This window comes from Bos indicus x Bos taurus, chromosome X (assembly GCF_003369695.1).
Source record: "Bos indicus x Bos taurus breed Angus x Brahman F1 hybrid chromosome X, Bos_hybrid_MaternalHap_v2.0, whole genome shotgun sequence".
Classification (NCBI taxonomy): domain Eukaryota; kingdom Metazoa; phylum Chordata; class Mammalia; order Artiodactyla; family Bovidae; genus Bos; species Bos indicus x Bos taurus.
Genome location: NC_040105.1, coordinates 39,332,072 through 39,347,225, shown reverse-complemented (window position 1 = coordinate 39,347,225; position 15,154 = coordinate 39,332,072). Strand labels below are relative to the sequence as shown.

Here is a 15,154-nt window from a genome sequence, read left to right as displayed (position 1 = left end):
ACGTGGAGGTGTGGACTAGCATTGGGGTGGCAGGACCCATGCGGGCCAGGAACCCTGGCTCCCCCACCTCCAGCTCCTACACCCCCAGCCAGCTCTGTGGAACCCCTGTCCCCTTGTCCATAATGCCCTAAGCCCTTGGAGATGTGCCCACTCAGCCCCCCAAGGCATGACTGTGGGTGGGAAGTTGGAAGCACTTATGCTTAGTGCAAGGCTTGAATGTGCTGCTGTTATATCTACATGTCTTTGGAGACCTCTCCATTAGCTAGAGAGAGCCTTCTGGTGGTTCACGCAGTTACTTTAAGATGAAGTCCAAGGAGCACCCAAGTGGTTTTCCCAAGAGCAGAGAACAGCACCTAGGAGGACAGAGTGGCTTTTGCACACAACCCTAAGCTGGGCCCCATGTGCCAAGTGTTTGCTCAGTACTAGTTGTGGTTGAGAGCATATACTCCTGGTATGGGGGTAGGGTAGGGAGCCTACTTGGCATCATTCCCACCAGTCTCCCGTTGGGACCAGAGACTTCAAGAGACCCTTGTTGGTCCTTTAAGAAAGTTTCCATTTTGGTTTGGTGACTTTGAGGTCTGGACCGAGGGGCACTTGATCCATATGTTTTTTAGCCTACCTGGCCTTCGATTGTACACAGGAGGCCATGGGGATGTTTGTGGTCAGACTTGGTTTTCTTCAAATATACATTTCAACATGTAGGTTATACACTGATTATCACCAGTTTTGATACTGATCATTGTGACTTGTAGATGAATGCTTTTAACTTTTTTATCCAACTTCCTGGGGTTTCTCTAGGCAGAATGTTAAATGTTGGGGTGATGGCCCAGTTGGGAGATTTGACAATTTAAACCTTTTAACATTGAAAGATAGTTTACTTAACCAAATAAAGGTGTGCTTTGAACGCACTTGGGGAGGGTTTTCCTGAAGTTCTGTCTTCACCATTCATTGTTGGTGATTTTCTGCTTATACCATGTGCAGTAAAGGCAATCTGAGCTTTATGTCAAAATGATCTGGTTCTGGAAGTTTAGAAACATGCTCTGGCTTCAGATCTGCTTGCAAAAGATTACTTGCGTGGCCAGAGACCTCAAACCTTTCCCTCTCCAGAAAAAGGCTTCTGCTTCTTAGGCTAAAATGCCAACGTGCAACCCCATGCGTGTGCGCTTAGTGGTAATGGTTAAATTTTCTATGAATTGAATAAATCATGTTTTTAAAAAAGTTAATGAGGCATTTAATTAATTAACAATGTCGGGTTTATGGCCTTTATGGTTACATTTTGCGGTTAATGGCGTTCAGCTTATAGCCGCTTAACAGAGAGTTGTCCAACAAAAACAGTTGGATTTTGTTTGGAAATGGGTGGGCTGCCCTTCAAACACTCCCATTTCTAGCAGAGAAAATAAACCAAGAGATGTGTTGGGCAGACAGACTTGCCTGACCTCGTCACCTTTCTCTCTGTTGGTAACGGTGGTTGCCATCCGTTTAGAGACCAACTCCCTCCCAGCTAGGAGAGTGTGGTTAGCCCACTGACCCCAATAGAGATGGCCTGTGGGATGCTCATCATGGATAGATTGCATCCCTTGGGCCTTTTGAATCTTGCCAGCCAACCAGATACTAAAGATTTGAATTATAGGTCTAGTACTTCATGTTAATTGAACTTAGGGTTTAATTTCTCTGGGCCTCAATTTCTCTTAAGTGTTCAATGAGGTAGTACTATCTTCCTTTCCTGACATCTCCTGGGTTCCCGTGGGATGACGGAAGATGTCCTTATCTGGGGCAACGAGAAGCACTGTGTAAATAGCAGCATCAACATGGTTGAGTTAGGTCAGACTGGGCCGTGGGGCTCCTGCTACCTTTGCTGATGTCCTCCAGGAACAGAGATTTGACTTACCTGTCAGCTTTGATGGCCTTTCATTTCTAGGTCCCCTTGAATTGGCCCTGGTAGCAATGAAGGTTTCCAGGTGAAGGCCATGATTGTCAGAGTAAATAAACCCCGTGCTGGTAGGACCCAGGCAGGCCGCCAGGACCTGGGGTAAACTGATCTGTACACAACAGTTGGTGGCGTTCAGACCTGATCTGGAGCCACGTGACGGGGCCTCTCCCTGACTGGGGCACACGGCTCCATTAGCTTGCGGCCGTCCACTTGAGTCTGGCTACTGAGGGCCTGCTAAGGGAGCAGCAGCTTCATGCAGTATCCTGGATACCAGGGCTCAGGATAGGTGGCCCGGGAGCCCAGAGGATTGTGGGCTTTCTGGCAGGTTGGGATCTGAACGAAGAAACACCTTCATGGGCGTGCCTTTTCCCTTCCTCCCCTTGTTTTAGAAGGGAGCTGCCACATTGACCTCACCGATGGCCAGGTTTACCAGCATGGCCCATTAGGTTCATGGACTAAACAAATGGAACTTGCAAGTTCACTCACAAGTGAGTGGTCACCTTTGATTGGCATGTCCTCTGAAGGTCCTAACAATGGACCCTGTTCTAGGTTACACAGATGAGTTACTTAAGAGTTGTCACAAGGTCTGCTCTGACCCCGTCCCGTCCCCCTTTACCAAGTGGACTGAGCATTGGGCTGCCTGCACACTCCGCCTACCCCTGGCTCTCAGAACCTGACAGCTCTCTGCTGGGCATGACTTGGAAGAAAACAAGTATAACATGTTTTCTGGTGGCAAAATGCTTTCGATGTGTTTGAAAACTTTCTTAATCAAGGTAATAAAACATTGAATAAATTACCACTCTGCTAACTGGGAGCAGTTCATATTAATATTTTAACACACCAAAGAAGTAAGATTAATAACAGTGATTCTAATGCATACTCTTGACACAGAACTCCTTCGGGGAAGGGGGAAGGATAGAGTCGTTTTATTTGCTTCTTGAAATGTGTAGTTTGTGGGGTGGAATGAGGCATAATAGAGGGCGGGGTTATTTGGAGCATTTTGTGTCATTCCTTGAGGATGGATAGAGAAAGCTTCTGTTTGATTGTATTGAACATACAAATAGCATTTGAGGCCTACGTTCTGATTTGGGGTCTTCACTGGGGGCGTGAGGATGTGGCTGACCTGGGTGTCTGTCCCTCCTTCTCTAACCTGAGGGATGTTCTTCAGCGGATTTCCGCTCTCTTTAAGCATCAGTCATCAATGCTTAAACATGTGTTGTCAACTATTGCCACCGACAGAACAGACCTGTCAAGGGAGAATGGTCTATACTTGGCCTTGTGTCATCTAAGATGTTAGCAGCCGTGGCATCTCTGTATGGGCCATACCAGATCCTCTCAGCAGCCCTGTGGAAGCTTGGGAGAAGTTCAGGGGCAGCTTACCCTGGGCCAGGCCGCTGGAGCAGCAGAGCCCTAGACAACACTATCTGCATCTCCAAGCCCTTCCCACAAGTTTTTGCCCCCTCACCAGGACGCCCACCGCACTTCAGTGAGCTGTTAGATCCAAGGATGTATGCTTTTGAAAGTGGGCACTGCCAAGCTATGGAAAGGCCACCCTTGGAAGGTTCACTGTGTGGTGGTCTGATGGCATCCCCTACTTTCTTCCCACAGGAAGTGGTCTTGTACTGCCTGGAGAATAAGATTTGTGATGTGAACCATCGAGACAACGCGGGTTACTGTGCCCTGCATGAAGCTTGTGCAAGGGGATGGCTCAATATTGTACGACATCTCCTTGAATATGGCGCTGATGTCAACTGCAGTGCCCAGGATGGGACCAGGTAAGTGGTGGGGAACCCCAGGAGGAAAGATGGAGTGTGAGCACCATGTAAGCACACTGATGGAATCAGACATCTTTCTGGCAAATTTACATAGAATTTTAAAACTTAGTGATGCTCTCATGGACAGAAATCACTGGAAATGTTGCACCTGCATGGATAATCAGGGGTGTTGCCTTTTATGACCCCAGACTCTTTACCAGCATCTGTTCAATCACCATATTTAAAGTACACGTGCGTTGAAAGTCCCTGGAGTACAGACAGGGCCGGGGCCAGTGGCTTCAGAGGATCTGCTGTGGTCACCCACACCCCCGGCCCCCTACTCTTTCCTTGACCTTGGTTTATTGGCCAGAGTCCCAGGTCTGAGTCAGCCCAAGCATCTTCTGGGTTGTGCCTGGGATGCTACCAGGAGGCAGGGCACTAGGGCTTTCCTGACAGTCATAAAATGAGCAAAACTGAAATGTATTTGGTGGTTCATGGTTTCCAAAAAGCATTCTTTCCAGATGGGACTGTGGGTTGTGTTTCCAATCCCAATAGACACAGAAAGGACTCTGGACTCTCCGGAGAACTCACCCTGCCTGCCGACTGCTTCTGAGCCAGAGGGTTGATCATTGATCTCCAAGTTGGTTTCAGGAGAGGTTCTACTTTACCCCTAGTTTCTTTTAGAAATGGCAATCTTTTTTTTTTTTTAATGGTATAAATAATTGCTTGTCATGTTGGCTTCCATGATGTTGGGGTTTCCCCCCCCCCGCCCCATAAGTTATCTTCTTACAGTCTGTCACTATTTAAGTTCATTGGGAAAGTTTTCATCATGGCCTGAGTTCCTCCTTAGGCTAAGTGGATTAAGAGAGATTTGCATTTGAGAATTAGGCCTGAGATAGTCTCTTCATCTGTCCTATAAAGGGTTAAGTGTAGAAATAATAATAGAGTGATTCATCATTTGACAGTGGGCCAGTCACAGTGCCTCACTTTCCCCGTGTGGAATGGCAGTGACTGTACACTCCCCTCCTTGGTGAAACAGCAGCTTGACCACACACAGTCCATTTTGCCTTTGTGTCGTTAGAGGTGAACATCATGTCCACAGGTATAATCAATCCCCCGCGCCTCTCTTAGGCCTCTCCACGATGCCGTCGAGAACGATCACTTGGAAATTGTCCGCTTGCTCCTCTCCTATGGTGCTGACCCCACCCTGGCGACGTACTCAGGTAGAACCATCATGAAAATGACCCACAGCGAACTTATGGAAAAGTTCTTAACAGGTATGACAGAGATCACGAAATGGTCTGGTTCAGGCATCTAGATGGGCCAGGCTCCCCCCACCTCGTTTTACACTTACTGGGAAAGTTGGCGTAACATTAGTCTGTCAAACAGATACATACTTGAATGTTGCATGGGATGGCTGGGGAATTCTGAGCTGGCCAGGCCTAGCTTTTGTTTGGCAGGCAGGTGCAGTGAGACGGACTATCACTCGGGAAGGCAGGTAGATGCATATGCAGCTTACAATTAGATACCTGGAGGAGTGCGCAGAGGGACTTGTCTGGAGATAAACCTGCCAGCCCCAGCGTGAGATTCTCCCGACCTCCACCAGCATTTGCCTCTAGCCAGCAGGTGTTAACCTTGTTTCCCTCTCTCTCTCCAGATTATTTAAACGACCTGCAGGGTCGCGATGATGATGACAGCAGCCCCAACAGCAGTAGCAACAGCAATGTCTCTTGGGATTTCTATGGCAGCTCTGTGTGTGGTGAGCAGCCTTATTCATTTCAGTTGGGTGGAAAGGACGTGCAGGAGTTAAGAGAACTTTTCTCTCTAGTGTGGATGAAGGCTTGGGGCGGGTGCCATGAGCAGGGCTGGCTTGGGAAAGACTTTCTGTTTGGAGAACAGCTGGAATCTTGCTCTGGCTTAACTGATCCCCACCTCTCTCTCTCGTTTGCCCTCCCTTAGAACCAGATGATGAAAGTGGTTATGACGTTTTAGCAAACCCCCCTGGACCAGAGGATGAGGACGATGATAATGACACCTGCAGCGACATGTTTGAATTCGAGTTCTCAGAAAGCCCCCTCTTGCCGTGTTATAATGTCCAAGTGTCCGTTGCTCAAGGGTGAGCATGCCCAGCGTGAGACTGAGAAGCAGCAGATGAGGGTCGGGGGGTCGGGGGGGTGAGTGAATTCCTCACCAAGTGTCCACCAACTTCACACACTGCAGTAGAATTTTGCCAGGAAAGGGGTGGGTTGGGGTGGGGGATCCCAGCAAACTGCCCTCATCGTAATACACCCCACAGCCCAAAGGACACAAGAGCCAGTGGCTGGAATTGCTCACTGTAGTTTCAGTCACTACAGTCTTGGGGAAAGGATCCTCCTTGGGAGCCCCCCACAAAGAACCACTGTAGGGGCCTTCCAAGGCACACAAGGTCCACTGATGTAGCCTCTCCTTGTGTAAGATTAGGTAAAGCCTATGTGGCACCTGGGATCTTCTGTATCCTCGGACTGGGTCAGATGGAGTTTTGCCCCGTTAGTCAGGCCACTGCGCCCCTGTGCCCAGCCCTCCAGAGTGAGCACGCCAGGAGACATTGCTCTGCCATGTGTTGGCCCCTGCTTAAGGAGTAGCATCCTCCTTGGACTATGAGCCTGGGAATGTGTCTGTCCGTCTGTCCTCGTGCTGACGGTCTCTTAGGAATAGAGCTCATGAAGCGTGGCAAGGGACAGCAGGGAAAGGTTGTATCCCCTTCCTTCGAGAAAGCCTCACTCCCAGCAACATTGAGGGGCAGGTTGGAGGTGTGGGGAAAGGAAAGGAAAGACAGGCAACCTTGCCTCTTTCTCATGCTCTCTCCATGAGGGTCGGAAGAGAGGAAAGATCACAGAGGTGTTTGCCATTTGCCTTGGGTTCACTAACAGACTAGTTTTCCCTTGTGACTAGAACCGGGGGGGATGGGTGGGCAGAGACTCACTTGGACAGGGTGACCTGAGTTGTGGCTGGAGCTGAGGGACCAAGCCTTTGCCTGGGATGTGTCCATCAGTTCTAGAGGTGCCAGGGCGGCCTGTGACGAGGCTCATTCATGGGTGCTGCTCCCACTTAGGTCTAAATTGGCTGATCCGTCCTAGACCGTCTCTTAATACATGCAGATGGGTCCAGAGTTCGCCGCTAGAAGTAGATCTTAGTGAAAAGTGGAGTGAGCGAAGTAATCAAAGCAGAAGTAACTGGCCCTTGTTATACCACTGGGAGACTGGCAGTTCATAGTTGGGAGAGCTTTTAATTTTGCCAAAAACTCAAACCACTGTCCTTTCTCTGGTGCAGGCCTCGGAACTGGCTATTGCTTTCAGACGTGCTCAAGAAACTGAAAATGTCCTCCCGCATATTTCGCTGCAATTTCCCAAACGTGGAAATTGTCACCATTGCGGAGGCTGAGTTCTACCGGCAAGTGTCAGCTAGCCTCTTATTCTCATGCTCCAAAGACCTAGAAGCCTTTAATCCTGAAAGCAAGGAGCTCTTAGATCTGGTGGAGTTCACGAACGAGCTTCAGACTCTGCTGGGCTCATCCATGGAGTGGCTCCACCCCAGCGACACGGGCCCGGACGACCACTGGTGAGCTCGCAGGGCCCGCCGTGGACAGTGTGGCATAGTGTTACCTTGTGCATATGTGTCATAATACGACGGTTTCTGTAAAGAAGGGACACTATTACATAGAAAATCTCTCTTCTTTATATAAGAGACATGACTCCAGTCGGAAGGACTCAGAAATAAGGTTTTTTCTTTTTAAACTTTTAAGTCAGTTTTTATGACGTTGTTAAAAATGTTTCTTTACTTTTCAGTGCACACATGCTTTGGGATATGTTTGTTTTTACTCAGAACATTTGTTTCTTTTCTTTTTAAGGAGAAAAAAAAAAAACAAGGAAAAGGAGCTCCACACTTTGACATAATTTCATGTAAAGCTCCCATGACAAAGGCTGTAACTGTTGAGAGTGTGGTCAGAACCGTGTGGTTGGTTTGGGGGGTTGTATTCGGGGAAGGCACTTGGCGATATTGTAACTTTATGTTTTGTTTACAGTGTACCTGCTTGGGCCAGGTCAATGCTATTGGATGTGATCCAGTAGTATGTAATATACATTCAAACCATATCCACACACAACAACTAATTGTATGAAACTTTTATATCCTAATTTAAAAGCTGTGAAATTAGTTTTCACGCATCAAACCGGATTGTTTATATGTTTAAACATTTTATGCTCTTATTTAAAGAAGACTTTGAGCTATTTTTTTCTGTACCCTGTAAAATATTGAAAACTAACATAATATGTTGAGGTTGCTTGAAATTGTACATAAAACTAAAATTTTCTGAAGTGTGTGTTTATGTATGAAACCTGTGTTTTAACTTTGTAAGTAAATTCTCTGCCTTTGTATTTATATTTTACAAAAATTTTCTTAAAAGGCAATAAACCTGTTGAGGAAAGGAGAAAATTGAAGTACCTTGTGTCCTATGTATTTTCCTAAAGCATTACTGTTGGCAGGTTTTTTTTTAAGTGTTGTTGATGGTCTGTTCCCTATAGATAACTTTAGGACAGTTTATAGTCTCTATGAACTGAAACAGACTAGAAGATTTCAGGGAAGTGAGACTCAGAAGACAATTTGAAGTTCTATCCTGATTGCTCAATTCGTAGACATATATTTTGATGGTTCTCAGATCCTACCTGATCTCTGATGGCCTAGAAAACATTTACGTTGCCTTTGACCTTGATGGACCACAGAAGCTTCATCGTGGCTAACCCTTAATCTTTAGGAGTATTTTTTCAGAAACAGGACTTTTATTATGTCACACTTCCCTCCAGACCTCATGTTTTTCTGTTACATTTTAGCATCAAGTCCAAACCTGCTTGGCCCAATAGTCAAGGCTTGTAGTTATGACCACTCTGCTATTCTCCTGCTCGCTCTTCTTACAGCAGTATTCCTGTTGGGTACTATCAGTTGGCACTCAGTTTCCGTCCTGCATCTTTTAATTCCTTTCTTCATTGCAGAGGCTAGAAACCTGAATATTACTAGACTCCCTTGCAGCTAGAATTCTGAATCGTGGTTAGGTTTGGAAGGCAGAGTGAGGGAGAGGTGTCTTCCTGCTCTACAGGCTGCTGATAAGGTTAAGGAGACATGTTGGACAGTTGGACTGATTGCAGCCTTTCAACAGTGGGTCTTTAGCTTTGTGAGTAATGGGATGCAGTAGTGATTGTGGTAATGCCTGGATGACAACCTCAATAGACTGTTCTTAAATCCAGTGGTTCTGGTGTCATCCTTGACACATTCCTCCAGCCCTCCCAAAGATTCCTTGTATCAAATCCATTTGTGATCAGAATGCTTAGTGGTTTTCAGTCTTATAGTGAACTCTGAGAACACCTAGGCAGAGCAGATGGAAGGGGCCATGGAGATGATGTACTTGAGTGGGGTCTTAATGTATGGAGGGGAAGGGTCCTGTAAGCTCTGTGACCTGGCAGGTGGGGAAAGAGCCGTTTGTGGGAACAGGGAAATGCAGTACTGTCAGATGTGAGATGAGAGCCCATTGTTCAGTCGCTCCGTCGTGTCCGACTCTTCGACCCCATGGACTGCAGCACACCAGGCTTCCCTGTCCATCACCAACTCCTGGAGCTTACTCAAAGTCATGTCCATTGTGTCGGTGATGCCATCCAACCTTCTCATCCTCTGTTGCCCCCTTCTCCTCCTCCCACCTTCAGTCTTTCCCAGCATCAGGGTCTTTTTCAATGAGTTGGTTCTTCACATCAGGAGCCCATTGTTGGTGAGTACCAAATGAAGTTTGGGATGTATCTTGAAGACAAGGAAATCAGAGAACAGTGTTCTCGATTTATCCACTTTATTTATTAGTTTTAAAAATACATATTTTAAAATTCATTTTTGGCTGTGCTGGGTCTTGCTGCGTGGGCTTTCTCTAGTTGCAACGAGCAGGGACTACTCTTTATTGCAATGTGTGGGCTTCTTCGGTGCCTCTCGTTGCAGAGCATGGGCTCTACAGAATGCAGGCTTCAGTAGTTGTGGTGTGTGAGCTCAGTGTTCTCAGCTCCTGAGCTCTAGAGCATAGGCTCAATAGTTGTGGCGCACAGACTTACTTAGTTGCATGTGGGATCTACCCGACCCAGGGATCAAACCCATGTCTTCTGCATTGGCCAGTGGATTCTTTTGCACTGAGCCACCAAAGGGGTGCTATTATTTATTTTTTTGATCAGAAAAAATACACTTTGATTGTTTTTAAAAAAAAAGAATCTCAACGTTTCAGAAATAGAGGTTCTTGTCATCCCAAACCAAACCCTTTCTCCCATTCCCCACCCGAAAAGTTAAAACCTGTTAACAGTTTTGCTGAACTTTTGTTTTTTAGGAAGTCGTCTCAGACAGCAGGTGGAAGTGGTCACACACAAAGCAAAAGAGACCTGCAGAAATGATTGAAATGAAAGAGGACTGGTGAGCCTGAATTACAGGCAACGAGGGGCCCCCAGGAGCCCAAATTAAAGCAAAGAATAACAACCCCAAGGTATTTGGCTCTTTGTATTTGCGTTTGGGCTGGAGTTAAAGGGTGGGCTGGCGACCAACTGAGGTTCTCTCCTGGATGAAGGTCATTCTATTAATGAAGAAAATAGGTGGGAGCCATAGGTTTAAGGGGTGCAGGGGAGGTTATGGGCTTGGTTTAGGAGACATTTAAGGTATGGTTCATGCAGTGGAGGAGCCATTGGTAAGTGAGAACACTTACTGTAAGAAACATCAGGTGTTTGAAACCGTGGATGGAGAACAGCTAAAGAACTGACTGATTCTAGGTAGAAATGAGCTGTCCGTGGCCTAGAAAAGTTTGGATGTCAGGGAGCTCCCCAGCGGTTAAGAGGAGGTGCCGTAGGTGTGGGTGCGCCCTGCCCCTCTCCAGGGGAGCAGAGGGAACACCAGTAGAGACGACATCCCACTGGGTGTAGAGTAGCTTTCCGTAGGGAAGACAACAGTGCAAGTGAGATCATACTAGCCGTAGCAGGCTCCCAGGCACAGAATCCCTCATAGCACAGGTGGAGAATAGAAGTGTTCTATTCTCTGAATAGAATAGAATTCTGAAGGTTCTTCTGAAGGTGTAAAGATTGAGGGCATGCTCTTCGTCCTGTCCTGTGTCCTGGCTACAATGTGGTGGTGACAGCTACTGCCACAGCAGCCACCCTGGACCATGAAGCATGGAAGTCGAGCATTCAGTGTGCTTAAGGAGCCTGGGGCCCCTTAGGACCTAGTGTCCGGAACCATCACATCAGCCCTGCCCTGCTCTGCCTACCTTTTATGTTCGAGAAAAATAAACAATTTTGTTGAAACCACCGTTCTTTTGAGTTTTTCTCCTCAGTTCAGTTCAGTTGCTCATTCGTGTTCGACTCTTTGCGACCCCATGAATCGCAGCACGCCAGGCCTCCCTGTCCATCACCATCTCCCGGAGTTCACTCAGACTCACGTCCATCCAGTCAGTGATGCCATCCAGCCATCTCATCCTCTGTCGTCCCCTTTTCCTCCTGCCCCCAATCCCTCCCAACATCAGAGTCTTTTCCAGTGAGTCAACTCTTCACATGAGGTGGCCAAAGTATTGGAGTTTCAGCTTTAGCATCATTCCTTCCAAAGAACACCCAGGGCTGATCTCCTTTAGAATGGACTGGTTGGATCTCCTTGCAGTCCAAGGGACTCTCAAGAGTCTTCTCCAACAGCACAGTTCAAAAGCATCAATTCTTTGGCGCTCAGCCTTCTTCACAGTCCAACGCTCACATCCATACATGACCACAGGAAAAACCATAGCCTTGACTAGACGGACCTTTGTTGGCAAAGTAATGCTATCTATGTTGGTCATAACTTTTCTTCCAAGGAATAAGTGTCTTAATTTCATGGCTGCAGTCCCCATCTGCAGTGATTTTGGAGCCCCAAAAGATAAAGTCTGCCACTGTTTCCACTGTTTCCCCATCTATTTCCCATGAAGTGATGGGAAATTACTTTTTTGTCCTACTCCCACCAAATCTCATCTTAATATGCTTACCATAGGTGTGCCCTTGGACATCTTCCTTGTCAAGTTGGCCCAATAGTATAACAGCAATAGGCTGAAACCACCCAAATCAGCCGGTCCCTGTTTGAAGTTATAGTGATGCATCCGCACTGTAATACTAAGGGAATTGAGAGCCCGCCTCCTAATTTGCTTTAGAAATGGTTACCTCTGGGTAAAGAACAAGCTGCCAGGGAAAGGGGTGGAAGCTTCACTCCTCTGAATATTCTTGCAATATCGATTCGACTTGAGAGTTTACATATTTGTAAACCAAAAGCAATGTCAAAAAACAAACAAACCCTAACCATCCAGTTGGAAGTTAACCACACAGAAAGGAACTATTTCAAGTGACTTTAAAACAGAAAAAAGTGCCTATATAATCCCTTGCCCTAAGGACAGAAGAGTGCAGAAACTCTTAAATAAATAATAAATTAGTATATTTTCACTAATCCTATCCTTGCTGATAGTGTCTGCATTGTGATGCTGAGACTATCCTGTTTGTGTTGTGAGATGAAGCAAAGAAGTTATTTGACATGGTTGAGAAATGCGGTTTTCTGCATGGGAGAAAGGAGATGCAAATATAGGATGGGTAAGGTTAAAGAAAAAGAAAAATTCCCTTGGGAATTCCCTGGCAATCCAGTGGTTAGTGCTTTCACTGCTGAAGGCATGCGTTCAATCCCTGGTCGAGGAACTAAGATCTTGCAAGCCGTGTGGCACAGCCAAAAACTAAAGAAAAGAAATCCGGTAGTCCTGATCTTGAATTGGGCTTCCCATTGGCTCAGTGGTAAAGAATCCGCCTGCTAATGCAGGAGTCACAGATCTGATCCCTGGGTCAGGAAGATCCCCTAGAGAAGGAAACGGCAACACACTCCAGTATTCTTACCTGGAAAATCCCATGAACTGAGGGACCCAGTCCATGGGGTCGTAAAAGAATCAGACACAATTTAGTGACTAAACAACTTCAGCTGCTGCTGCTGCTAAGTCACTTCAGTCGTGTCCAACTCTTGTGCGATCCCGTAGATGGCAGCCCACCAGGCTCCACCGTCCCTGGGATTCTCCAGGCAAGAACACTGGAGTGGGGACTTCCCCGGTAGTCAGGTGGTTAAAACTTGGTGCTCCTAACGCAGTGGGCACAGGTTCAGTCCCCAGTCAGGGAACTAAGATCTCACATGCCAAAACAATAAAAATTAAAAAAAAAAAAAAAAAAAAAACACACACCGAAGTGGGTTCCCATTTCCTTCTCCAATGCATGAAAGTGAAAAGTCAAAGTGAAGTCGCTCAGTCGTGTCCGACTCAGCGACCTCATGGACTGCAGCCCACCAGGCTCCTCCGTCCATGGGATTTTCCAGGCAAGAGTACTGGAGTGGGGTGCCATTGCCTTCTCCGAACAACTCTCAGACTGGATGCTAAATACCTTTTCCCACTAAAGAGAATTGAGGTTCCTTTGAGAAATGGTTGATTACAATGAGAGTTGGCAGGGAATATGGACATATACACAATATAAGCTGGTGGGGCTGTGTCAGAGATTCAGTAGCCAACTTGGAGAAGCCCCTATAAATACAGGCCATTTTTAGCATCGATGAGGGTAACTGCAACAAATACAGAGTAGTTCCCCTCCATCCTACCCCCAATCTGCAGTTTTCACTTTCTGAGGTTTCAGTCACCCATGGTCAGCCTTGGTCCAAAAATACTCAATGGAAAATCCCAGAAACAATTCATAAGTTCTAAATTGTACACTGTCCTGAGTAGCATGATAAAATTTTGCTCAGTTCTGCCCAGGACATATCCCTTTGTCCAGCTTTTCCATGCTGTATATGCTACCTGCCCTTTTGTCCAACTGGGTCATTAAATCTAATTTCAGGCCATCCACTGAGGGGTCCTGGAATGTATCCCTCATTGATTAGGTGAGAGTACTGTACACATTAAATATGTTCAAATCCATGAGTTCATAATGGTATATAAAAAAACAAACTCATTGATCTCTTTGGAGGAATGTCAGGGAAAACCTCATTATTTCAAAACTGGCAAAAGGGAAAAAATGAAGCATTTCTCTGCCTTTCCTCCATGAAATATTTTGCTTTATAATAGTATTACAGCCAATATAAGGTGTTACCATTTTACAACCCTTAATGAAATAGATCTAGGCAATGACCAGTCATAAATGCCAACATTACCAAAAATAGAAAGAAAACACAAAAAGGAACAACCAGGAATTCTGAGCCTCCTGATAGAAAACACTTCACCTCCTATGAAGTAGTCGTACCAAAAAATTGAACCTGAAATGGATGAGCCTCCAGAGCAGCATTGCCCACTAGAAATACAATGTGAGTCAAATGTGTAATTTAAAATATTCTAGTACCTACATTTTTTTAGAGGTGTTTTGGGTTATTTCTTTTTTGTCAGTTCAGTTAAGTTTAGTCACTCAGCCGTGTCCAACTCTGCGACCCCATGAACCGCCTCCCTGTCCATCACCAACTCCCGGAGTCCACCCAAACTCATGTCCATTGAGTCGGTGATGCCATCCAACCATCTCATCCTCTGTCGTCCCCTTCTCCTCCCACCTGCAATCTTTCCAAGCATCAGGGTCTTTTCAAATGAGTCAGCTCTTCGCATCATGTGGCCAAAGTATTGGAGTTTCAGCTTCAACATCAGTCCTTCCAATGAACACCCAGGACTGATCTCCTTTAGGATGGACTGGTTGGATCTCCTTGCAGTCCAAGGGACTCCCAAGAGTCTTCTCCAACACCACAGTTCAAAAGCATCAATTCTTCGGTGCCCAGCTTTCTTTATAGTCCAACTCTCACATCCATACATGACTACTGGAAAAACCATAGCCTTGACTAGATGGACCTTTGTTGGCAAAGTAATGTCTGCTTTTTAATATACTGTCTAGGTTGGTCATAACTTTCCTTCCAAGGAGTAAATGTCTTTTAATTTCATGGCTGCAATCACCATCTGCAGTGATTTTGGAGCCCCCAAAAATAAAGTCTGCCACTGTTTCCACTGTTTCCCCATCTATTTGCCATGAAGTGATGGGACCAGATGCCATGATCTTAGTTTTCTGAATGTTGAGCTTTAAGCCAACTTTTTCACTCTCCTCTTTCACTTTCATCAAGAGGCTCTTTAGTTCTTCACTAGATGGTTTTTTGTTTTGTTTTGTTTTTTTGCCCATGCTGCACCACTTGCAGGCTGTCAGTTCCCCAACCAGGGATTGAATCCAGGACCTTGGCAGTGAAAACATGAGTCCTAACCACTGGACAGCCAGGGAATTCCCTAGCAGGTACATTTTTTAAAGTGGGGGGAAAAAAAAATTTTTTTTAATTTTAACTCAATGTATCCAAAGTATTACCATTTCAATGTGTTACCGATATAAAAATCTTTTTTTGTTAAGGTATAACATCTCGACTGGCATTTTTT

The 15,154-nt window shown here is 46.0% G+C and overlaps 1 protein-coding gene across 14 annotated transcripts in view; it reads left to right on the top strand.

Annotated features, from left to right (window-relative positions):
* The window catches only part of BCOR (BCL6 corepressor), a 118,872-nt gene extending 108,651 nt beyond the window's left edge, over nt 1–10,221 (top strand). For 11 of the 14 annotated variants that reach the window (XM_027533114.1, XM_027533115.1, XM_027533117.1 and 8 more), the window contains 6 exons: nt 3,539–3,705; nt 4,816–4,961; nt 5,342–5,443; nt 5,644–5,800; nt 6,994–7,281; nt 10,070–10,221. In XM_027533114.1, the coding sequence (XP_027388915.1) occupies nt 3,539–3,705; nt 4,816–4,961; nt 5,342–5,443; nt 5,644–5,800; nt 6,994–7,281; nt 10,070–10,133 (924 nt within the window). In that variant the 3' untranslated portion in view covers nt 10,134–10,221. Of the gene's footprint in view, nt 1–3,538; nt 3,706–4,815; nt 4,962–5,341; nt 5,444–5,643; nt 5,801–6,993; nt 8,160–10,069 lie in introns of those variants that run through there. The other 3 variants (XM_027533122.1, XM_027533125.1, XM_027533126.1) reach the window with 1 other exon arrangement.
* The last annotated feature ends 4,933 nt before the right edge of the window (nt 10,222–15,154 follow it).